Source organism: Pteronotus mesoamericanus, unplaced genomic scaffold (genome assembly GCF_021234165.1).
Source record: "Pteronotus mesoamericanus isolate MK-2021 breed Mesoamerican mustached bat unplaced genomic scaffold, CSHL_Meso_final contig_68, whole genome shotgun sequence".
In the NCBI taxonomy this organism is placed as follows: Eukaryota; Metazoa; Chordata; class Mammalia; order Chiroptera; family Mormoopidae; genus Pteronotus; species Pteronotus mesoamericanus.
Genome location: NW_026555234.1, coordinates 9,301,753 through 9,327,614, shown reverse-complemented (window position 1 = coordinate 9,327,614; position 25,862 = coordinate 9,301,753). Strand labels below are relative to the sequence as shown.

Sequence of the window (25,862 nt, the reverse complement as noted above, 5' to 3'; positions counted from 1 at the left end):
CACTGGGACCCTGGGCTGGGGGCCTGGCATGGGGCTGGGACTCCTCACTCCTGAGACATCCCTTCTAAATTTTTACCCACCACATATAAGTGTGGGAACCAGCCTGTTCCTTGTCTCTGCCTCTACTCTCGGTCTGTATGGGTGTGGTTTCTTTAATTCCGTAAGTTGTCAGACTTCCAATTAGCTCCATTTCTGATGGTTCTGATTTATATTTTAGTTGTAATTTTGATGTGGTTGTGCTGGAAAGTGAGCTGTGTTTACCTATTTTTTAGCCATTTTAATAGGTATCTAGTGGTATCACATTTTAATTTCAATTTCATAATGATATATATTGAGCATCTGTTCATATTCTTATTTGCTATCTGCGTATCTTCCTAGGTGAGATATCTGGTCAGATCTTTTGTATATTTTTTAACCCATTTGCATTGGGTTATTCATTTTTCTCATTGTTGAGTTCTTTGCTTGTTTAAAACATAAGACCCCTTTAGAAGGTTATGCAAATATTTTTCTCAAGTCTATAGAGTGTTTTTTTGTTCTTTTTTAAAGATTTATTTATTTATTTATTTTTAAAGAGAGGGGAAGAGAAGGGAGAAAAAGGAGAGAAACATCAATGTGTGGTTATGTCTCTCTCGCGTGCCGCCTACTGGGCACCTGGCCCGCAACCCAGGCATGTGCCATGACTGGGAATCGAACCAGCGATCCTTTGGTTCACAGGCCAGCACTAAACCCACTAAGCCACACCAGCCAGGGTTCTTTTTGTTCTCTTAATATAGTCTTTCACAGAACAGAAATTTTAAATCTTTAATGTAGTCTGTCTTACCAGTTTTTTTAATGCATCTTGTTTTGTTGTTTTCTAAAAAGTCATTGTCAAACTCAAGGTCACCAAGATTTTCTCTTATCTTCTAATGGTTTTATAGTTGTATTTGTACCTTTGAGTATGTGACCTATTTTGAGTTAATTTTTGTGAGAAGCATTTTATCGTATTGATAAAATACACTTTCTCAAAGTATGTAATTCATTGGTTTTTATTATCCTTATTCATAAATTTTGCAACCATCACCACTGTCTGATTTTAGAACATTTTCATCACCCTAAAAAAGAAAGTCATTAACAGATTAGCACTCACTCACTTATTTTTCTTCTATCCTCCTCCTGACTCTGGCAACCATTAATCTACTTTCTGTGTCTATAGATTTGCCTGTTTTAGACATTTCGTGTAAATGGAATCATGCAATGTGCAGCTTTTATTTAGCATGGTGTTTTTGAGGTTTATCCTTGTTGTAGTATGCATTAGTTCTTCATTCTTCTTTATGATCGAATAATACTCTATTATAATGTTCTTTCTTGATGTCAAATGACATCTCATTACAGTTTTGATTTGCATTTCCCTAAAGACTAATGATGTTAAGCATTGTGTCATGTGCTTATTGGCCATTAGTAGTATGTTCTTTGGAGATGTCTGTTCAAATTATTTGCCGTATTTTAATCATCATGCATTTATCTTTTTATTGTTGTGTCGTAACAATTATTTTTATACTCTGAACATTAGACCCTTATTGGACATAAGATTTATAAATATTTGTTCCCATTTTTTGGACTGTCTTTGCACTGCCTCATAGTATCCTTTGAAGCACAAATTTTTAAAATTTTGATGAAGACCACTGTACCTATTTTTTCTTCTCTTGCTTGTGCTTTAAGTGTCAAATCTAAGGAATCATTGCCTTAACGCACAGTTAAGTGAAAATGTACGTGTATGCTTTCCTCTGAGGTGTTCATCATTTTAGCCTATTCTATTTAGGTCTTTGATCCATATTGCGTTAGTTATTGTATAGGGTCTGAGGTAGAGGTCCTGCTATTTATTGGCCTCATGGAATGAGTTGGGAAGTATTTCTTAGATTTTCTGAAGTCTTTAAATGTCTAATAGTATTCACCAGGAAATCTGTCTGTCCCTGGGCTTTTCTTTGTGACAAGTTTTTAATTATTGACTCAGTCTCTTTACTTGTTATGGGCCTATTCAGATTGTCTATTAGTTCTTGAATCAGTTTGATAATTTGTGTCTTTTTAGGAATTTGGGCATTTTATCTAGGAGATCTAATTAGTTGATGTATATTTTTTATGGTATTTACTGATTCTTCTTTGTGTTTCATTAATGTTAGTGGTGATATCTTTTCCTTCATTCCTGATTTTAGCAACTTAAATCTTGTCTAGTTTTTTTCTTAGTCAGTCTAGCTAAAGGTTTGTAATTTTTTTGATCTATTCAAAGAACCAACTTCTGATTTCATTGATCTTGTCTATTTTTTTATTCTTTATTTTATTTTTTCTGCTCTCTCTTTTTATCTATTTATGCTTGATTTGGGTTTAATTTTTAATTTATTTTCTTGTAAATTGGAAGGTTAGGTAATTGGGTCATCGATTTGAAAAATTTTTTAATGATATGTATTTATATCTATAAATTGTCCTCTAATCACTGCTTTACCTACATCTCATACCTTTTACTATGTTGTGTTTTCCTGTTCATTCAACTTCTAGTGTATTCTAATAACCCTGTGACCCCATCTTGTACCTATTAGATATTTAGGAATTTTTTTTTTTTTCACATTTGTTAATTTTCCAAATTTCATCTCGTTACTGACATTTTTTTCATTTTTTTGATGTTGGAAAACATACTTTGTACTTTTTTAATCTTATTAAATTGATTGAGACTTGGTTTGTGTCTTAGAGAATTTCCAAGTGCACTTGACCAGAAAACATTCTGTTGTTTGCGGGTAGAGTGCTCTATATATGTCTGTCAGGTATAGTTGGTTTATGTCTTCTACTTGTTTGGTCTTTTGTCTTACTTCTTTAAACCATTATTAAAAGTAGTTTATTGAAGTCTGCAACTGTTACTGTTGAATATATTTCTTTCCTTAATTCTTGTTAGTTTTTTCTTTTATGTATTTTGGAGTGAATATTTATTTATTATTATAAAACGACCCCTGTTTCTAATGACAATTTTGTCTGCTATTATAACCACGCCAGCTTTCTTTTGCTTACTATCTATGTATGTCTTTTTTCATCCCTTTTAACATAGTTGTATCTTTGAATTTAAATTTTTGATAGCATATAGATTATTCTTTTAATCCATTTTGCCAGTCTCCATCTTTCATTTGCATTTAATGTAACTACTGATAAGGTAGGATTTTCATCTCTCATTTACTGTTTGTTTTCAGTATGTTTTTGTTTTCTCTATGTCTCCATTAGTACATTCTTTTGTGTTAAATAGAAATTTTCTAGTGTACCATTTTACTTATTTTGTTACTTTTACTATACTTTTTTCAGTTACTTTCTTAATGGTTTCCCTGGGGATTATAATTAATATCTTAACAATCTAGTTCAACTTTATACCTTCTTAATTTCAGTAGTATACAAAAACCTTGATTCTACTGTCAGTGCCATCTCTCACATTTTATGAAGAATTGTCCTTTTTTGCAACTTAGACATTGTCTGTCAAGATGGATTCATAATTATTGCTTTGTACAGTTATCTTCTAAGTAAGATAAGAAGGGAACATTACAAACTAAAAATACATTTATAATTCACAAACATACTGTACCTGTGTAGTTACTGTACTGGTTTTTATTATTCCATTGTGTGGATTTACTTTCTAGTGTTCTGACTAGTGTTCTTTCATTAGACCAGGCCTGCTAGCAAAAAAAAAAATTGTTTTTATCTGAGAATGTCTAAATTTCTCCTTTTTTACAAATAGTTTTACTGAATATAGAATTCTTGGTTGACAGTCTTTTTCTTTCAATTCCTTGAATGTGTCTTCCCACTGATGTTTGGCCTTCATGAATTCTGATGTGATATTGGCTGCTAATCTCATTGAGGGCCCCTTGTTTGTGAAAAGTTGATTTTTTCTTTTCAAGATTGACTTTTTGTCTTTGGTTTTTGATTGGTTTATTAGGATGCATTTAAATGGGTCTAGATGTATCCCGGTGTGACTTCTTTTCATTTATTCTGTTTGGAGTTTGTTGGGCTTCTTGGGAATGTTGATAAATGTTTTTCATAAAACTCGGGACGTTATTAGCTATCATTTTTTCTAATATTTGTGCCTCTTTCCTCTCCCTCTGGGACTACTCTTTGTGTATGTTGGGACACTTGATGATGTCTCACAGGTCTCTGGGGCTCTGTTCATTTTTCCTTCTTTTTTTAAAAGAGAATTTAGTTGTTTTCTTTCTTTTCTCCTTTCTTCTTCCTTCTCTTCCTTCCTTCCCTTCTTCCTTCTTTCCCCTCCTCCCTTTCTCCTTCCCCTTCTCCCCAAGACAGGATAAAGTCCTTTGGCCTATTTTCAAAGTTACTGATTCTTTTTTTTAACCAGCTAAAATCCATGGTGAATTTTAATTAGTGTACTTTCTCAACTTGAGAGTTTTTAATGTGTTTTTTAATTTACGTTTATTTATATTTTTATTTAGTAAATATTCTGATGCTTTTCTTTATTCCTTTAAACATAGTTTCTTTTTTTTACTTTACCAAGATTTTATTGTTTTATTTTAGATATATAATCTTTATTATATTTTTCCATTACTATTTAGTCCCCTCATATCGCCCACTCCCCAGCAGTCACCACTCTGTTGTCCATGTCCATGAGTCCTTTTTCCTTTTGAACATACGTAAAATTGCTTATTTAAACTTTTTGTCTAGTAAGTCCAGTACCTCAGTTTCCTTAGAGATGTTTTCTGTTGACTTTTTTTCTTCCTAGGTATAGGCCATACTCTGTTGTTTCTTTGCATTTCTCATAGTTTCATTTAAAAAATGTGTCAGCTGTAGAAATCAGATTATCTCCCAGCTCAGGATTTGTTGCTGTTGCTATATGTTGTTTTTTTTTGTTTAGTGACCTATCTGAACTATTTTGTGAAGTCACTGACATTTTTTAACTTAGTTGTTAATTAACGATTTAACAGAGATTTCCTTAAATTTCTAGAACCATAAGATTCTCGGTCTTTGCCTAGGAGCTGTGTCTGTGTTGGGGAAGGCTATCTCAGAACTAGAATGGGAGGATGGGAATAGGGTAATTTGAAATGTTATTTATAGTTGTTGTTTTTACAGAGATTTAACCAGTGTTCTTTCTTTTTAAAGATTTTATTTATTTTTAGAGAGTGGGAAGGGAGGGAGAAAGAAGGAGAGAAACATCAATCAGTTCTTGCTCATGCCCCAATAGGGGACCTGTTCCACCAGCCAGGCATGTGTCCTGACTGGAAATCAAACCAACTACCTTTTGCTTTGCCGGGTGACGCCCAACCAACTGAACTACACTGGTCAGGGCTAATCAATGTTCTTGAGTAGACACTTTCTCAAAAGATTTTGGTTACTTCCAGAGTTCTTTGTTTAGTGGCATGAAATCTCTCCCACAAAAAAATTTAAAGTGGAAATGAAAAACTCACACAAGAACCACACATTATTAAGAAAGTCAAATTTCAAGAAAATCCATCAGCTTTCTGAAGTATATTTTCCTGGTTGTTTTCCTGGTTTGGTCTTTGCTCAACCTTTCTTAAGTTTGGCCTCTATCTGTATTGACTGAATAATTTCAAAACAATCAGGACCTGGTTTCTTTTTTATTTAATCATCCTTCCTTTAGTATATCCCTTTCTTACATTTTACTGTAATTAGCAAAAGGAATCCCAAAGGCATCTCAACACTTTGCTTAAGCTTTTCCCTAGATTACCCAACTCATTAGGCGCATGTTTTGCTTTCCAAGTTACTGCAGAAGAGTGCTGTCTTTCTGCCACTACATAATAAGTGTATTCTTTCCTCCATTTCTCAGTAACATTTACTTCATTTCAGTACTCTCCCCAAAACCCACTGTCTGGTTTTAAAGCCACACCTGTACATTTTAGGTTTTAATGACAACAGCATCCCACTAATGTATATCAGAATCTGTATTATTTATCTATTACTGCTTAACAAATTATCTTCAAACTGTAGCAGTTTAAAGCAATAAATATTTATTATCTCACACTTTCTCTGAGCCAGAAATCTGAGAGTGACTCAGCTATATGTTTCCTGCCCAGTTTTTTATTTGGCAGCAGTGATGGGGTCAAACAGGTTTGCAGTCAGTCATCCAGGATTTGATTGATCTGGAGTATCTTCCTCCAGTTTCACTTTATTGGCTGTTCACAGTGGATGTTAGTTCATCTCTATATGAGGCTGCTCAAAGTATGACTTCCTTCAGAGCAAGTAGAGAAATGGGAGAGGGGGAAGGGGGAGAGAGAGAGAAATGCAAGAGTGGAGTATGGGTGGGGGCAGGGAGAAAACAGTGAACAGCAACCTTCAACAGTATCCTAGATAGAAACCACCTACATTTATAACCTAATATCAGAAGTGAAGTACACTTCTGCAATATCACATATAGCACCCCTGATACAACGTGGAAGGGACTATACAACAGTGTGATGCCAGAATATGGAAATCATTGAGGACCGTCTTGAGACTGGCTACCACAAAGAGAATATTAAACTTTTGAATCACATGGTTAAATTTGGAAAATAAAAAGAGCAGAAAAAAGTTTCTTCTGTCTTCTTGAGGGCCATAGTCACCATTTCCAGGTGGCAACATTCTGTCTTCTAGCTAAGTAATTATTATTTGCCTTACCTTTGAAAACACTTAATTTTATAATCCTGGGCCTAGATCTTTAATTCTTTCATTTGTTTTTGTAATTATGACAGCTTGTACATGTAATTCAGAAAACTCATTAGCAGCAGAACAACAAATCAATGTCTCTCTCAAAATAAAAATTAATTAATAAAAAGATCAAAAAGATGCATTAACTAATTAGCAGCTGAGCATTTTTATTATCTGTCTTTTTCTCTTTTTTTATTTTATTTTTTGCCAAGTTCTTTGGTCTTACACATAGACTTATTTTCCAAAATAAAGGGACAAAAACTGAGTAGGTGAATAGAATAGAGTAGCGCTATCTATTCTGTTTTCAATTTAGCTCTAAACTCAACCCTAAAGTATAGCCCTAATCATATGTTATGAGTCTGATTATGTTTTTGTTCTTTTTGGAAAATTCAGTTATTTTGAAATTATAAGATGACATTAATCAGTAAATTGCAGGACAGTTAACCAAAACACCTAGAGGTAGATTCAGTATCTACTTTTAATACATCATGTGAAGCAAAATTAGTTTTGGAAAAAAGGTGGAGAAGAAACCTTCAAATATTGTTACAGGTAATGATCAAGAAGTGGTATAAACTGGGAATCCTTATGCTCAACATGGAAATTTCTTATTGTGGTAAACCACTTTAGTTAGGTTAAATGTGCTAATTTTATTTATTTTAAACCAAAAGATATCACATGGGCCTAGATATTATGCCCTTTTTATATTTGCCTTAATATTTTTACTTACTTGACATCTTAGGATCTAAATAAAATATAATTGCTCAGTTTGCATCTTTTTGTTTCTCTTAGTATTTTCACTCTAATTTAAAAGCTAACATTTATCACTGTTAAAATGCCAAGTATTTTATCTGTAATATCATATAACCTTAAAATATGCCAACTATTTTATCTGCAATCTCATATAACCTTAAAATATAAGCCCTGAGCAAGCCCTGTTATGATTTTTCAAGGTTCTGTTATCATTTCCATTTTTATGAACAGAGAAAATAAAACATGGAGGGGGTATGTAACTAGCCTAAGTTCATAAATATGGCTAAGATTCCAACCTATAAGCTTAAGTTTATTTTTTACCAGTAGCCCAAAACTAGTAGTGCCTTTCTTTCCCACAGGGTTCAAAGAATAAATATAAAAGCTAAAATATTACTTTTCTCTATAGGCCCACCGTCCCTTTTCTCAGATGTTTCTTCAGAATTTAAAACTTTGTATTTGAAAAGAGGTAATATAATGGAGGTGTTATTACATACCATCTCCAGCAGGTTCAAAACAGCACCCTGTCATCAAATATATTGATATTTCCGCAGGGACCATGAATAGATTCATGTCATCTTAGGTCACATTTTGCTACCAAATGTAGGGGTGGCCATAGTGAAGGTTGCCTCTTCTCACTTCCCAATAGTATGTTTTCAGACCTCTTTCCATTTTAGAATTGGGGATCTATAACAGTAAATGCTAGTTGAAAGACTTGCCTTCATATTTCTTAGACAGGTTCTCCAGCTAATACCGAACCCCTAACTAAAGAACCTTAACCCTTCATTCTCAGACAGCCCTCGATCAGTAGACTTATTCACATAACACTGATCTGCCTGGGTAAGTGTTGAGGCATTTAAGGAGCAAAGAACTAGTATCTCAAGAAGGAGGACCACCTGAAGATGTATAGAGCCTAACCGAGTATGCTTAGTCATCCTTTCCAATTTGCCAGCTGTTCTACCTCTAAAAGGAGCAGAGGAAATAAAAGCATTGGATTGAGCTTGTGAAAAGCTACCACCAACCACCCTCCCCAATACTACAATTCTTTATCACCATTATGTAACTGTTCATAACTGGTCTGTCCTTATTCCACAACTCTCACTAAAAAAATCATTCCGTCGTTTTGACCTCTTGTACAAGTTTCAAGTAGAACTGTATATCACTGCTGACCTTCATTATAGTTGTAGCTGGTCAACATGTTTGGAGATCAAGGATTAAGAGCTTTAATAATGATATTGCCATTTTTATAGGAGAATCTTAGTAGGTGCTTGCTGAAACCTGTAGGAGTGAAATGTCATAATTCTACAATTTACTTCCAGTGGTTCTGCAAACCAAAATAAGGTTAAAAGAAAACAGATGTGGCAAAATACTAACAATCCTTTTATTTTGATTGAGGCTGTTTTGTAATTGTGCTGTGCTTTATTTTATTCTTTCTGATTGAAATTTCTCAATATAAAAAGTTGAGGAAAGAAAAAAATCCTTGATTATATTCAAGCTGCATATGAAATACACATTTGAAAGAATTGAAGAATTAAATGGTAATTAACAGTTATGAGAGTTTAGATGTTTTCTTTACTAGATAATTGTATATTAAGTTAAAATAGCCTGATAACATATACGATTTATGTTCACATATACTGGGTTTTAATATCTAGTAGAATACATTTGAATCAAAACTAAAAAACGAAGACATAGAACTGAACTATGTCAAATTACTTTGTGACCAAAAATGTTTATTTTTAAGAAGTGATTAAATATGCCAACTTTGGGGTTGATATATTACATAACACTTATTGAATCTACAAGGTTTCTATTCCTAAGTCTTACACCATTGGTAATTATGGTTGATGCTAAAAAGACTTCTGAAATCATTAATTTGTAATAAAAATAAGTTTAAATATTGGTATTTTGCATTTCATTTTTTAATGCTTATTATATTTATTTCTTCTCTAGATCTTCCTCAGAACTGTGATCCTAACATTCCCTTAGTTGCTCAGGAATTAATGAAAAAGATGATACGTCAGTTTGCAATTGAGTATATTTCAAAAAGTGGTAAAATTCAAGAAAACAGAAATGGTTCAATTGGACCAAGTCTAATATATAAAAGTATCCAAATGAATCAAGCAGAAAACTCCCTTCAGGAAGAGCAGGAAGGCCCCTTAGACCTCACTGTGAATCGAATGCAAGAACAAAATACTCAGCAAGGTAAGACTTTTATGTGTGTGTATAATATATAATTTTATGTTTTAATATTCTTAAATATATGTAACCTTATGTTTATAGAATAATTTGGGAATATTACTTGTAATTAGCCTGTGTGATATGGACTAGTGAGAAGTGCTAAATTAGAGCTTTTGTATTGCACTGACTTTTGTTTATAAAAGAAGAAATTTGGCTTGCTCTCAATCTCTTTTCACGATAAAGTGCATGGTGAGAGAATCCTAACATGCAACTTAAAAGCAAAATATACATGCAAGGAGATGTATGATTAAAAAATATTTTATAAAATGTAGAGCTGAAAACATGTATTAAGCAGTTGCTGTTGTTTTTTTACACTTAGATGAAAAATAAAAAGAAATAGATGATTTATCTTCCATTGTTAATGTTACTGGGGAAAAAGAAAATACAAATGATAAATATAATGTAATCATGTAGTTAACTATATAGAGATTCTTTTTTTGTAAGAGCTTGGATGATGAGGGCTATGTTGGACTTACCTAACAGTTAATGGAACACAGAGACATAATTTACAGACCAAAGGAAGGAAAGACCTTTAAGTGCTTGTGGAGGATGCCAAGTAGTGTTTAACCTGAGAATACAGAACAAGTAGCTTTTGTTAACCCAAGTTTGGGATATTATTGTCAGTTCTTGAAGCCAGAAAAATATCAGCATTAAGTTTGATATCGAAAGGCATTGTGGTGTTTGGGGCTCTAAAGAAAATACACAAGTCATTGTTTAAAGGAAATAATCTCTTCAGTGTGTAAGATAGATTAAAATTGAGAGAGCTCAAATATCAAAATAATTATTTTCTTTAAATTTTGTGTGAGTGTATGTGATATGAGATACTAGGTTATGTGACAGATTAAATTTCAAGGATGACTATAATACAAGGCTTAAGGAAAAATATATCAGCACATAAAGTTTGAAAATTAGCATAAGATTTTTAAAAAGTTTTTCTTTGTTTTGCTTTTCCATGGTTTCACACTTTCTTATATCTCTTCTCTTTTGTGGAAAGCAGTTTAGTGTTCTAAAGAGACTAAACATAGGCTTTGGTATCTGAAAGACTTGCGGTTGAAATTCCACCTCTGCTCCCTAAGTTACCTGAACAAGTAACTTTACTTATTGGAATTTTAATTTCCTCATTGTTATTTGGCAATAATAATAGCAAACTCATTGGAGCAATGAAAAGTTAAACATAAAGGAACTAACTCATAAAAGATACCCAAACACAAGTCTCTCCATACTTTCTACCCTCTTGTTCCTTATCACCAGAGAAGACAAGCCTTAGAAGTAGCATGAGAGTGATCTGTGAATTTTTGTGTGGCTGTTAAGCTGAAGTAGAATTGAACTTTCTCTGAATGGCCCAATGATACTGACAGTGATCATGATTAGCAAGGCATTTAAAATTTCTTATACCATCTTTATTTCAACCTAAAAAATTTCAATTTGTGCAAAGGTGAGTGTGTATAAGGTATTAGTGTGTATAAATATGCAAATGCACACATGTGCACAAACAGATTCATCAAAGGATATGTGCTGAATTTAATAGAATAGAATTAGGATCCCAAGCTAGAAGTTAGAAACAGATTTCAGGTCCATGAAAGAGAGAATGTTTCTAAGCATCAGACAGTTCTTAAAGTTTAAACAGGCAAATGATTCCCTGGTTGCCTTATCATTAATTAGAGGTATTCAAAAGCATTCGATAAGCGCGGATGGAACTGGAGAGCATTATGTTAAGAGAAATAAGCCAAGCCAGGGGATGAAAGACAAATACCATATGATCTCACCTATAAGTGGAACCTAATCACCAAAACAAACAAGCAAGGAAAATATAACCAGCAACATTGAAAGAAAAAAGAAACCGACAGTAACAAGAGGGAAGGAGGGAGGGGGGTAATGGGGTAAAGAAGGGGAAGGGTCAAGAAGCATGTATAAAGGACCCATGGACAAAGCCAAACTGGGGAAGGATTGAGGGTGGGAGGGGCAGGGGAAAGTGGTGGCAGGGAAAGGGAGACAAATGTATTTGAACAATAAAAATTAAAAATAAATAAAGCATTAAATACCTGATAGGATAGATGAAATATTAAAAGTTAAGTTCCAATTCTGATATTCTCTGATTCTGTGATCTTAAATGGTAAGGGAGACCCAAGTGTATGTAGAAAATGAGTAATGTAAATTATTTTACATTACGTTACTGTAATACCCTAGGGAAAGTGCACAAATATGTAAGTGAACATCCTGAGGTTGAAAAGAGTAGTGATAGTGGATAGAAATCTATACTTTAATCTTCTTGATGATTTTAATTTTGGGGGATGACTTTTTATCATATATGATTTCAGTGTTCCTACTTAAGGAAAAGAATCATTTAGTCTAGTGTGACTTGTAATGTACAGAGCAAAAGACAGACCGATAATAGATGAGGCTAAAAAAAATAGGTAGGAACCAGATTATGAGAAAGCCTTGTGGGATATGTTGAGGATTTTGACTTCTCCTAGAGGTACAGAAAGCTGCTAGATTGCTTTAAGCACAGAGTAATAAAATCAGATTTTCTTTAATAAACCATACTTCTGTGATAATAGGTTGATAGGCTCTAACTTTGCATACCAAATTATTTAAATAAAAAATTCACATATCCTTTGATGCATTTGTTTGTGCACATGTGTGTGTTTGTATATTTATACACACTAATACCTTATACATACTCACCTTTGCACAAATTAAAATTTTTAAGGTTGAAATAAAGATGTTATAAGCAATTTTAAATGTCTTGCTAATCATGATCACTGTCAGTATCTTATTGGACAATATAGACTTTGTGAGAGTATCATTAGTAACAATAGAAGGTATAAATCCATATTTCAAATGGTTGTTTTAAGAATTTTTAAAAACTTAACCTAATTTCACTGTTCTTACCTTATAGTATAATCAATAAAGTGCTCCTACTAGTAGAAGCAGTGTTAGTTTTGCCTTTCTTTGTAGCTACTGCTTACATATTTCATAATATTCTCTATAGTTTTTAACAGTATTCAAGTCAGTTCATTTTGTGAGTGACTTTATTTAAATTACATAGCGTAATCCGTAAATCCAGTAGGTAATCTAATAACAAATAATATGAATATTTATGGGTAGCCTCACCTATAAATCTATAAAATTATCAACCCCAAATAGTTTCATAGGTTACTTTATATAACCTTAAAGTAACAGATAATTCCTATCAGTCACAGACTGTTTTAAAGAATAGAAAGTAAATATTGATATTATCTTTATACGAAAACCAAAGATAGCAAAAGGAAGAAAAGTTGCAAATCAGTCTTACAAACCTAAGTGCAAAAGGCCTAAATAAATATTAGCAAATTGAATATAGTGAAGTATAAAAACATGACAAATAATGACTAGGGAGGCACAGATGATCTTGCACTTGAAAAACCTTTATTATTTTCCACGTTACCAAAAAAGAAGAAGAAAAAACATATTATTATAGGTACAGAAAAAGATCCTTAAAAAGTTGACCCATTTATGATATAAAATGCCTCTCAAACAAAGAATATATGACCTCTTTCACTACCAGAAACATCATAACCTAATGATATAAAGTAATGGAGAAGACAAAAACGCACACTATTACTAATTTTTTGACATTTTATAGGATGTCCTGACTCATATAACATAAGAAAAATAGAAATATGAAAATAAGCAAAATTAAGCAATGTATTGCTTAATAAGGAAAGAATGGGCAAAATTATCATCCCTTATAAGCAATATGATTATGCATGTAGAATATATAAAAGAATATTTAGATAAACTTTTAGAACTGGTGAAAAAGTTCAGAAAAGTACTACTCCTAAGATCAGTATATATTTCTACATATCAGCAACCACCCAATTAGAAAATTCATTAAAAAAAAAAACCACCTCATCTACAATAGCAACAAAAGTAGGGAAAAAAACATTAAAACACCTAAGAATTAAACTAACAAACTGTTTAAGACCTAATGGAGAACAGTATAAAACTTTTTTTAAGGGGCATAAAAGCAGACTCCTGAAATGAGGGGTTGTATTTTAAATGAATGGGAAGACTAAAAGATGTCAGTTAATTTTTAAAATACTTAAAAATTCAGTGTCATTCCAGTCAAACTTGATAGGGTTTATTTTGAAAAATGACTTACCAAGCCTAAAATTTATGAACAGTACTTAAAGAGCCAAGAGTAACTAAGTCCAGGGCAGTGAAGGACTTGCTCTAAAATGTGTGAAGACTTAATGAGCGTGGTAATTAAAGCAGGGTGCTATTGGCCATATACAAATCAGCAGAACAGATTAGAAAGTCCAGAAACACTCCAGACATTAATGGAAGCTTGGTATAAGACAAAGATGTCATTATAAGTTAGGGAAGGATGACCTATTCATTAAATGGTTCGGGGGTAATTTATACCTCCATGGAACAACAACAACAAAAAAACAGATGGATCCCTACCTCATACCACTCACCCAAGTAATGCCAATTGGGGTTAAAGAGCTAAATGTGAAAAGAAAAACTAAAACTTCAAAAAGATTTAGAATAATATCTTAATGAACTCAAAATAAGGAAGAATTTCTTAAGATGCAAAATTACCAGTCCGTACAACAGTTTTGTAAATTTGATTAAACTGAAAAAAATTTAAGTATTATAAAAGTGTGAATGGAGTGAAAGTTCAGGCCTCAAATTGGGAGGTAGTACTTAAAACTGATATAACTGGCACTATTCACCTAACAAAACAAAACTACAGCCAATGAAAGAAATGCAGCTCTGTTAAAAAAAAAAAATAGGCATAAACAGTTCTCATAAGATAACAGATTAATCAAATAACCAAAGAAAAATAGTTACCCTTCCCGGTCTCTATTCCAATATATGGTTCTTTTATTCTCTAGTATAAGGGATGGTAGTTCAACCTCTGATTAACAATAAACTTGCAAAAATTTTTGTTTGACAGCTCATATTTACAGAACATCTTTTCTTTATATATTCTTCATCTGCAACAATATTTTTACTTTACAGTACTGCAGATATTTGTAGAAATTATATCTCCAAGACTTCTTTTTTTCCATGCTTACCTTTAGGATATTTTTTTCCCATCTGTAATAATATGAGAAACTTTATCTCATTTACTTACTAGTGCTGTAACTATTTGTTGAAACTATTAATATCTCTCCAAACCTCTGTTTTCCATGCAAATCTTTTTAGTTTGTTTAATTCTTCATAAGGTCAGCTTCTATAGTTCTCATTTTCCTTGCCCTCTCTTTTACAAATTGTAAACTAACTTAAAACATAGTAGCCAGAGGGAAAGATTTTCATTTGCCTCTCCATTGTACTTTCTAACAGTGTTTCAGTATTAGAGATACCTCTTTTTGTACTGTCATTTTTACAAATGTGTACAAATACTCTGAACCTTAGAAACGGGGATGAAGTAAGTCATGCATTGCTTGTACAAATGATTCTTTTTTTTTTTTTTTTTTTTTTTTGTCCTGTTACACTTAAGTTAAAAATACAGGTAGAAATACCATTGGCATATCAATTTTTTTTTTTAAATTTCAGTTTTAATCTGGGGCCATGGTAAACACTTCTCCTTAAATATAAAGCACAGGAAGAAATTTGGACCTTAGAGACTTTTATCATTATCATGGCAACCATGAAATATTTACCAGTCCTATACCAAAACAAAATCAGATATGGGCAGATGAAACAGCCACACTTCATTGGCCTTGTTGGTGTCATTTTTTTACCATGAGATCCAGTGAATATCCTAGTAGAACTTCTTTATAGTAAATTTCTGACTTCATTGTAATTGTTTCCATGCTTATTTCCCCACCGTAATCTGTTCTTGAGAGCAGGAGACAGTCTGTTCACTTGTATCCCCAGTGCATGTATGATACATAACACACTGGATTTATTGGATTAAAAATCTTCGCTGTTTTCAAATGCCACCGACAAAATGAGACTTGATCATTGCATTTATGATCTTTCAGCACTGAAATTTTTATTTTAAATATTCTGGTTGGAAAATACCCTAAAATATTGTTATACTTTCTTAATATATGGAATATTGAGTATTAAGATGAAGATTAATTATTGCACTGCCTCATAATGACCTGACATTTTAGAATTATTTTCCCTTAATCTATTTGGTAACAGATAAGAATTTTTTTAAAGAATTATTACTTCATACTGCTATGGCTGTAATATACCAGTCACTTTCTAGGCACAAAGGAAACAGTAAAGAACGTGATAGAAAATGTTCCTGCCTTCATGGGTCTTGTATTCTGCTGAGGTAGACAGAAAAAAGATAAACAAATCAATAAAATAATTTCACAAGGTGATAAGATCTATAATGGAAATAAAACTCAGTAACAGCAAGGAGTAATAACAGTGGCAGGTGGGAAGATGTTACTGGGTTGGAATAATGATCAGGCAAGGCCTCTGAGAAGGTGATTTGTCCAATCGACAACAAATAAGTGGAAACAATTTGTGTTTATTTTTAGTAACATATTTAAATATACAGAAAAATACAGCATAATAATCTTGTTCCTGTCACCCAGAACTATCTAATCTTTTTGTTTATTCTTGGAAGCAGCCACCAATAATACCTATTTATGTATCTATAAGCAAAATAGTTTTGTGTGCTTTAAAAATGTATGTAACGAATACTAAATGCACTGTTGTTTATTTAATTATGCTACTTTTCTTACTAATTAGATTAGCAAAACTTAAACAATATACCAGGTCTTGTCAAGGATATAGGAAATTTAGAAATATCTACTAAATATGTCTCAGAAAAATTCTTATACACAAGAAAACATTTGGAAGGATTTTTATTTCAGCGCTGTTTGTAGTTGTGAAAAACTAAAACAACCTAGGTACCTACCAATGGTAAATGAATTCCAGTCTCCCTTTCCCTCTCTTGTACTTACTGTGTATCATCCTAGAGCAGCAATTTTCAACCTTTTTCATCTCATGACAAACATAAACTAATTACTAAAATTCTGCAGTACACCAAAAATTATATTTTTTGTCAGTTGCACAAAAAAATAAGTATAATTTTGATTCATTCATACCGGATGGCTGTTGTTATGTTGGCTGTTGTAATTTTTTTAATTTGGCAATCTAAGGGAAAAGAGGTAAGTGCCCCTGACTAAAGAGTCAGGTATTGTATGTTTCAACAGTTCTTGTAGCACACGCACACTGTCTGAAAATCGCTGCCCTAGGACATTTATCATAATAAGTGCTTAGTTTTTATTCATGGAGTTAATTATCAGTACTTTGGAAATAGTGTACACAAAAAAGCAGTCTAGTTATGATGTGGTAGCTCCATTGTGCAGGGGTGATGCTGATGCATGTAGTCACCATTTAGCTAAGAGAAGTCGTTAGCGGGAGCAAGAAAATGCCCTTCATCTCCCACTCCTGATACTCTTTCTTCGTCATCCTTCTTCCCAAGCTATCTCTTCCCTTCTCTTGGTTTTTGTTTTTCTAATTCATATAGTCATGGGGTAATTTGTTACCCCTTTTCTAGTTCTTGAGCCTACAGTCTTTATGAAGGAAAATGAAATTATGATTATCAGCAAAATACAAAAAAGTATAGATGATAATATTCCTTTAAAAAAATTGAGATTTTCTATAGATAACTAAGTGTATCTAAAAACCCTTTCTGTGTATATCTGTGTATCTTGTATTCACTACATAAATGGTCATTGAGTAAAGAATTTTACTGTGTGGCAAAAATATATTGAAGACATGTATTTTCCATTTTCACTAACTGAGTTTAATGTGCTCCTTTAGTTAACAAATACTTTTAGACCAAGATTTCTAACATGGGCAACCTAGGTAAGGAGACGGGGCAGAAAATATAAAAGCATTTCTCACCTGGGTCACTGTTTAGGGTTTCTAAAGAAAAGGAATCAGGAGTATAGGCCTGATTTGGGTACCTCTCTTAAAGATGGGACAGGGCTTCTTCTCAAGCTCATCCTCGCTGTAATCAAGGCTGTGTGTGGCAGTCAACACAGCAGTCAATGAGTGGTCCAAAAAGGATGAGAATGTACTTACTGCCCTAGCTAGGGAGCTGTAGCCTAGTTTGTGTAGTTAATTCAGAGGAGAGAGGGAAAACTTTGTTGCACCTCCTTATTTCTGGCTTGTGAAATAACTGACTTTAAATCAACCATATTAAAAATCCAGAAGAGTTTAGAATTGGAGATTTTTTTTTTTATTAATTTATTCTTTAACGTTGACTAGGAATAACAGACTAATAGTGAGTTTGACATGCTGCAAACTAAACTACATGAAACATGAGCAAAGTCAAAACTAGTGATTTGAATGATAAATCTGAATATGGATTAAGTAATCATTTTTTGAAGGAGGTAGTCTTAAAAGGCCTTGAAATAGTAAAATTTTAATTGCTGAAGGGGAGGAATGGGATAGTAAGAGAGGAGACAACATTTATTTCTTTAAAATTTAGTAGGTTACAGCACTCTACTATTTATGAAGTAAAAATGAAAAAGGTAAGATCTCTGACCTTGAGGAATTTAGTCTTATGGAAGAAAAGGATATGTAAGTCAGTAATTGCATGAGAATGTCCTAAGTGTTATAGGACACTGTTAACTCAAGGGAAACCATAATCAGCCACCACCTAGAATGTCAGTCTTTTAAAGAGAGTAGGACTTTGACAAGTCGAAAAGCTAGAAAGACCATTCTAGGCAGAGGAAACTATGCATTGCAGTTTGAGAGACCTGACACCATGTATTGTGTTTAAGGAACTACTAGTGTTCAGATACACAGGAAGTGTGAGTTGGGAGACTAAGCATAAAATTGAGTTTAAGGGATAAACTAGGGCAAGACACTTCAAGTAAAAATTTTTTAAGGTATAATATACCATATACTTTGTCTACCTGTTCGTTTCCCTCCCCCTTTACCGTTTTTAATTTTTAACCCTCACCCAAGGATATTTTTTATTACTGATTTTAGAAAGAGAGGAAGGGAGAGAGAAACATCTATCATTGCCTTCTGTACATGCCTCGACCAGGGATCGAACCCACAGCCTTTTGGTGTAAGGGAGGACATTCCAACCAATTGAGCAACCTAACCAGGCCTCCTTTTAATCTAGGCTTTCTAACCTTTAGCCATATTGAATTTCTTTAAGTTCTTCACAATTCTATTCAGCAAATACTCATTGAACACATGTTGTGTGCCAGGCACTATTCTAAGCAGTTGGGATACATCAATGAATAAGATAGACATGGCCACTGTCTTCACATAGTTTTTAGTCTAGTATGTAAACAACTAGAATACAGCCTATTAAATGCTAAGTAATAATATAGGTGAGTTTTGCAGGAATTGGAACCTACAAATAATGATGACCACCCAAGTCCAAGTTGTACCTTAATGACTGATAAGTAAGATTTGGTGAGAGTTAGGATGAGTGTGGGGATAGAAGGAGGAGAGGATTAGGAGTCTCTGGACAGAGGAAACTAACTGAAAGTATGAAAGCCCACAGATGGGAAATAGCACAGCACTTTCCCACCCATGGACTCTTGCAGTCCAGTCTCCCCACCACAGACTGATGCTTTAAAAACAAATGAAAATTATGTCAGTCTGATGATCAGAATTCTGCAATGTCGAAGTCTAGAAGAGTTTAGAATTGGAGATTTCCTCTCTCTCTCAAAACAAAATTCAGATTTCCTACCATGGGCTACAAGGCCAATAAGATTTGACTTCCTACAACATTTTTCTCATCTCACTCAGCCTGACTTTCTCTACTCCAGGCACCCTGACCTCTTTGCTGTTTCTCGAACATTCCAGACATGATTTCATATTACAGCCTTTGCACTAACTGCCTTCCAGAAGTTTTCCCCAGGTAATCTGCTTGGTTGTTCAAGTCAGAGACCATTACTGATAACACTCAATAAAATAACAACCTCTTTGGCCTACCAACCATACTCAATCAACGTACTCTGCTTTGTTTTTCTTAAGGAGCCCTTATCATCAGTCTAAAATATGTTGGATGGTGATGGTGGTGGTGTATGACTTATCTCACTACATCTTAAGCACCATGAGAATAAGTACTTTGTATGCCATTTCTGCTACTGCTCTCCAAATTCTTAGAATAGTGCTTTGCACATAGTAAGCACTCAAAATTATTATTTAATTATACATAGTAGGTTATAGGTGGGACATGTTCTTATTTTTTTCATTTTTGTGTCTTGCCAGGCACTCAAGTGTCAAGTAGATTTATATGGTAACAGTAAAACACACGTGATTTTTTTAGAAAAAGTATTTTAAGTATATTTTTAAGCATATATTTTCATAGGATTCTTTTCTTATAGCTTAAGTTTTTAATTTTTGAGCTATTAATAAAGATAGAGTATTATACCAGTATTATTTACTGATATGTTTTATCTTTTTATTGATTTTTTTAGAGAAAGGAAAGGAGAGGGAGGGAGGGTGGAGGAGAGAGAGAGACAGACAGACAGACATCGATTTATTGTTCCACTTACTTAGGTATTCATTGTTTGGTTCTTACATGTGCTCTGACCAGGCATCAAACCTGCAACCTTGGTGTATCTGGATTACACTCTAATCAGCTGAACTACCCAACCAGGGCCCTGATGTGTTTTAAATTCATAGTTTATTTTTATTCTTGTTGATCATAAAGTTTGTCAGATTAACAGTAAGTCTGAATCATAGAAGTTTTATGTAAATTCAATGCTGTAATAGTAATAAAAACTATATTTTAATGACAAATACTTAGGCAACTGTTTTCTAACAGGTATTTTTCCTAAAGTGTTATATTGTTATAAGTTGTATCTTCTTTCAGTCACATAACCATGATATATCACATAAGCAATGACTCAACTGTTATACATTTCAGTTATTTAAAATAGTAAAATTTTACACTGTAATTTCTAAAAACACATTGGTTACACATAGAGTCACAGCTTACCTAAAGTATACATTCCACATACTGCTAGTAAATGCTAATAATTGTTATTATCATTTTCTGTGCTCTCTTTTGTGCACTTTACATCATTCCTACTTTCCCAAAGAATCATCTGGGCAGCCTTGAATAGAAAACAGTTGTGGATGAGTGGTCAAATGGCTGTTCACTGCAAACAGTGGGAAAGGTGACCAAGGGTTGATTTTAAACAGGTTTTGTACCATAGCCTATTTGTTTCTTTAATTTGCCACAAATATAAAGTTTTTTCTCTTGCAAAAATTATAGGGGATGGAGTGTTAGATCTCTCTACAAAGAAAACCAGCATAAAATCTGAAGAGTCATCCATATGTGATCCTTCTTCTGAAAATTCAATGGCTGGGTAAGCAATATCTAGGAAATATAATATTAATATAAAATTATCTCTGCAGAGAACTTCTAATACTACTCTGAGTAGAGTGCCATATAGTTTTTCTCCAGAAGCTTTGTCACTCATAAGTGTTTGTCTCTCATACCTTCCATGTGTCCTTTCTCTTTCTTTTTTATTCTTTCTGTTAAAGAAAAGTTATCAGAACAATCACCAAACTTTAGTTCATGTTACTAAAATGAACTACCAACTAAACCATAGAATATAAACTGAGGAGCAGGGCAAATAGAATTTCAAATTCAGTATTCAGGAGGCAGTTTTAAGGGAAATACGTAATTTCACTATTTAATTTTTTTAAACAATAAATTTTAAAAGTACTATACTTACTAATTCTTACAGTTAGCTGATAGTGTTTCTATTTCTTCCATTGTGCTTGAGGTGTGGTGGCAGTCTATTTAATAATATACCTTGTAATCACCACAAAAAGTCCTTTTATGCTTTTGAAGTCTGTCATTACATTAATTTTATAGATAATTAGTTTGAAATGCTGTTCTGTTGGATTTTGGGATTTTTTTTTAATAACTTGCATCTTCCCATTAAACTATACAGGAAGCTTTTTTGTCACATTTAAATCTTAGATGTAAAGTGTAGTAATTTGTTTAAACTAAAGCTGTAGTAGCTTTTGAGTCATGAGGTGTAGTAAGCTTTCTGTTTGAGAAACAGATTACAATGATAAATTTGAAAAAGAAATAACATTTATAATATCTAAAATTATTTTTCCCAAATATAACTTATTAGTTGTTTCAAATTGTAAGTTTTTGTCTAGAGAAAAATTGGTCTTGTGGAAATACGGGATGTTTGTGTTTGGAAGTATTCTTACTGCTACAAATTTCCTTTAAAGGGGTTGACTCTTTTATTACTTGTTTAGCGGTAACGTCACGTTTCTACTAACAAAAACTCCTTTAGGATTTGGGTATTTTTTTTTATAATGGACCTCTAATTGTACAAGTAAAAATTTTAAGTGTTGCTCTGCAAGCATCTGTCAGAGGAATAGCAACATCATGAGAATATTTTTACAAATACTGAGTTAGGATTTTATGTTCTTGGAAGGTCTGCCTGTTGGGGCCACCGTATGATTGACACATTGTCCTACCAGGACTGTAGCGTTTGCTTTGATAAGGAGTAACTACATCTCACAGACTTAAAAAAGAGTATAAGCAGTGATGTTACCTAAGCAAGGAGTATAATAAAGGAGTGGACCCTCCCCTTCCATAGCTGTGTGAGAGTCTCTCATACATCAGTTTACCATCGTTTCATTCCATCCATCCAGGAGACTACACAGAAACAGAGAGGACTATGTGGAAAGAAGTGCTGAGTTTGCAGATGGTTTGCTCTCAAAAGCTTTGAAAGACATTCAGTCTGGAGCACTGGACATAAATAAAGCAGGCATACTTTATGGCATACCTCAAAAAACTTTACTTCTCCACTTAGAAGCCTTACCAGCAGGGAAGCCTGCATCTTTTAAAAACAAAACTCGAGATTTCAATGATAGTTACTCATATAAAGACAGTAAAGAAACTTGTGCAGTGCTGCAGAAAGTAGCCTTGTGGGCAAGAGCTCAAGCAGAGCGCACAGAAAAAAGTAAACTCAATCTACTTGAAACCTCAGAATTAAAATTCCCAACAGCTTCCAGTTACCTCCATCAGTTAACTCTACAGAAAATGGTTACTCAATTTAAAGAAAAAAATGAAAGCCTACAGTATGAAACTTCACATCCTACTGTACAGTTAAAAATTCCTCAGCTACGAGTAAGTTCTGTTTCAAAACCACAACCTGATGGTCCTGGTCTGCTGGATGTTATGTATCAAGTTTCCAAAACCTCTCCAGTCCTAGAAGGATCAGCTCTTCAAAAACTGAAAAATATACTCCCTAAACAGAACAAAATAGAATGTTCTGGGCCCATAACTCACTCAAGTGTTGACTCTTATTTTCTACATGGGGACCTCTCTCCTTTGTGTCTTAACTCTAAAAATGGAACAGTTGATGGAACCTCTGAAAATACTGAAGATGGATTGGATCGAAAAGATAATAAGCAACCCAGGAAAAAACGTGGCCGTTATCGGCAATATGATCATGAAATAATGGAAGAGGCTATTGCAATGGTAATGAGTGGAAAAATGAGTGTTTCCAAAGCACAAGGAATTTATGGGGTACCTCACAGCACTTTAGAATACAAGGTAAAAGAAAGATCTGGAACACTGAAGACTCCTCCGAAGAAGAAACTCCGATTAGCAGACACTGGGTTATATCATATGACAGATTCAGGGACTGGCAGCTGCAAAAATGGCAGCAAGCCTGTGTAGATTACTTGTTAGGAAAACGTTTGTATGTGTGTATGTGCGTGTGTGTCTGTGTGTTTGCGTGTGTGTATGTGCACAGGTGTGTGTTTGTCTCTATACACACATGTGGGAATTACAGATGCTCACTCTGACAGGAGACATGAAATTTTACAGTTCAAAAACCACTTACATGCCTTTTGAAAAAAGTTCTATTCAGGGTTTTCACTGTGGACAGATTATATAGTTGCTTACTTAATTCTGATAGTTTGTATTTAATCCTTGTATAAATAGGTGAAAAGATTCAGGTTTTCCTTAGTAGTCAATAGCATAAAGCGTTGTGGGAAAACGAGTAATTGTCAAGTGAAACATTTTTATAGGTGAAAGACCACTCCAGCCATTCAGTTGAACCATCTTACAATGGAAATAATGATATTAATACTTTGTAAACATTTTAACATAACATACTTACAGTTACTGTAAGTATATCAACAACAAAGTTTAGACAGCTATATCCATGCTAAGAAAAATTAATATATACAGTATTAGTACACTACAGTGCATTCTATGAAATATGAAATGCACTAAAGTGCATCCACCAGGAATAAAAAAGAAAACCTTAAATGATATGTATAATGAACTTTAATATTTATCATTTAATAGTTGATTTAGCAGGACATTGGGGTTTATAAGGTATATGCTTTAAAAAAAAACTGACACATAGTTAACCCCAGCAGCTATAGAATCTTTTAATATAAGATGGACCATATACTAAGAACAAAAAGTAATTTAAATTTAATTATTAAAATAATTTAATTTTGTTTTTCATTTTAAAAATAAGCTAATGTGTAAGGTTAGAAAAGAAAGTTGGAATGCAACTTAGAGCATGTTTATAATGTGCACAGAAAAAACTTGAGAATGATAATTTTGGTTTAAATGTGCTGGTTAGTTGATGTTATGACTACTTTAAATTTTAAGGATTGTGACACACTCCTACTATTGAAAAACCTCAGTGTAACTTTAATATATTTGCTGCTGTGACATTTCAAAACATTTTCAGTTTATCAAAATGAATGACAGATTTCATTTTGGTGGGCAGACATTATCATTTTGCTAATAACCAAATTTGCAGTTTGTTCAGGGTCTTGAATAGATTTACAAATATTTAACACTGAAGCTGTTTTGAACTTTCAGTAATGTAAACTCTCTACTAATTGGGTAGTTAGAAGTTGGGCAGTGCATTTTAACTTTTACCAGACTCATAAGAAAGATCAGTAATTTTTATATAGCAGTTTTAAAATGTGGTTCAGAGTATCCGTGTTGGATTTATGGAGAATGCAGTTTTAGTAGTAAAATGTTATAAAGCATGTGCCTCCATATAAAGAATGAGGATTTGCTTCATATATTCAAAATTCTTTGAGTACCCCTTTTCTCTGTTAAAATTCAGGTTCTGACCATTTTTCTAAGCCAGTTTTCCTAAATCCAAAAGGAATACTTAAAGCTGAATTTTAAAAAAACATAAGTGCACCTTGTCAAATACTTGTGTTTTTTACACTTGTGTTTGTGTGTATCTAATAGTCACATATAGATGTAATACTAAAGAGATTTTCAGCTATTACATTTAAAAACTGCTTACATATGTTTAAAGAAACTGAAGAGTGGGAACCTAAACAATTAAGTAGTTATTTGGTCTCAAGAGATCTATACTGAACCCTCTTCAGCTGTTAATGTTACCTGTGTAGTAGGGTATGAATCCTCTTGCTTTTTTTTTCCCCCCAAGAAAGTATACATAATAGATTGCAAAACAGCAGATGTCAGGGTCATCTTTCTTTTTAAAGAATTAAGCCATATTTTGTGAGGGCCAGAACTTGGATTATTTAATATATTACCCCTCCCCCCACTGAAAAACAAAGTTAAAGATAAAGTAAATGTTTCAACACAGTTTTATTGACCTCTTTATATAGAATTTTACTTGCAAAATCTGGGGGCTTGAATGCATTACATAATATTTATATTGTATTGAGCTTTTTTATTCCTCACACTATATTTACATTAATAAATTGATTGAGAAGTTTATAGTAAAGGGATACTTAACAGAACTCTTTTATATCATTTAAAAGATGACCTGACCAAAAACTTTACAGGATTCATAAAATCAGGGATCATTTTGCTATTGACTTCACAGTGATCAGTAGTTTTATAGGTAATATTATAGTTAATTTGCAGCATTTTAGTACTTGTATTATTTATTTTTGGTCAGAAATAGTAAATTAAATATTTTTTGATAGTTTATAGGTAATGATCAACCCATAACTTTTAAAAGAAAAAAAAGTTTCTAATTATTGAGTTAACTTTTGATTATATGAACGAGGAAAGGCAGGGAAATTTATGGGTTCCCCTTCTCACCAGTGATTCTATTAAGATGTTCTTTATGTTAAACTTTCAAAGTACTTTATAAATTTAGTTACCAGTTAGTACTTATCAATTGACAATTTTCTGAAATATCCAGTTTCAGCAGACTTTTAATGAAGGTGAAAGCAACCCTTATGTGCTTTCTACTTATTTGAATGTTCCTCAAGTATTT

The 25,862-nt window shown here is 33.1% G+C and overlaps 1 protein-coding gene across 4 annotated transcripts in view; it reads left to right on the top strand.

Annotated features, from left to right (window-relative positions):
- The window catches only part of LCORL (ligand dependent nuclear receptor corepressor like), a 120,502-nt gene that overhangs the window by 72,139 nt on the left and 22,501 nt on the right, over positions 1 to 25,862 (top strand). For 2 of the 4 annotated variants that reach the window (XM_054581984.1, XM_054581982.1), the window contains exons 5-6: positions 9,358 to 9,609; positions 20,864 to 20,957. In XM_054581984.1, the coding sequence (XP_054437959.1) occupies positions 9,358 to 9,609; positions 20,864 to 20,957 (346 nt within the window). Of the gene's footprint in view, positions 1 to 9,357; positions 9,610 to 20,863; positions 20,958 to 22,272; positions 23,470 to 25,862 lie in introns of those variants that run through there. The other 2 variants (XM_054581983.1, XM_054581985.1) reach the window with 2 other exon arrangements.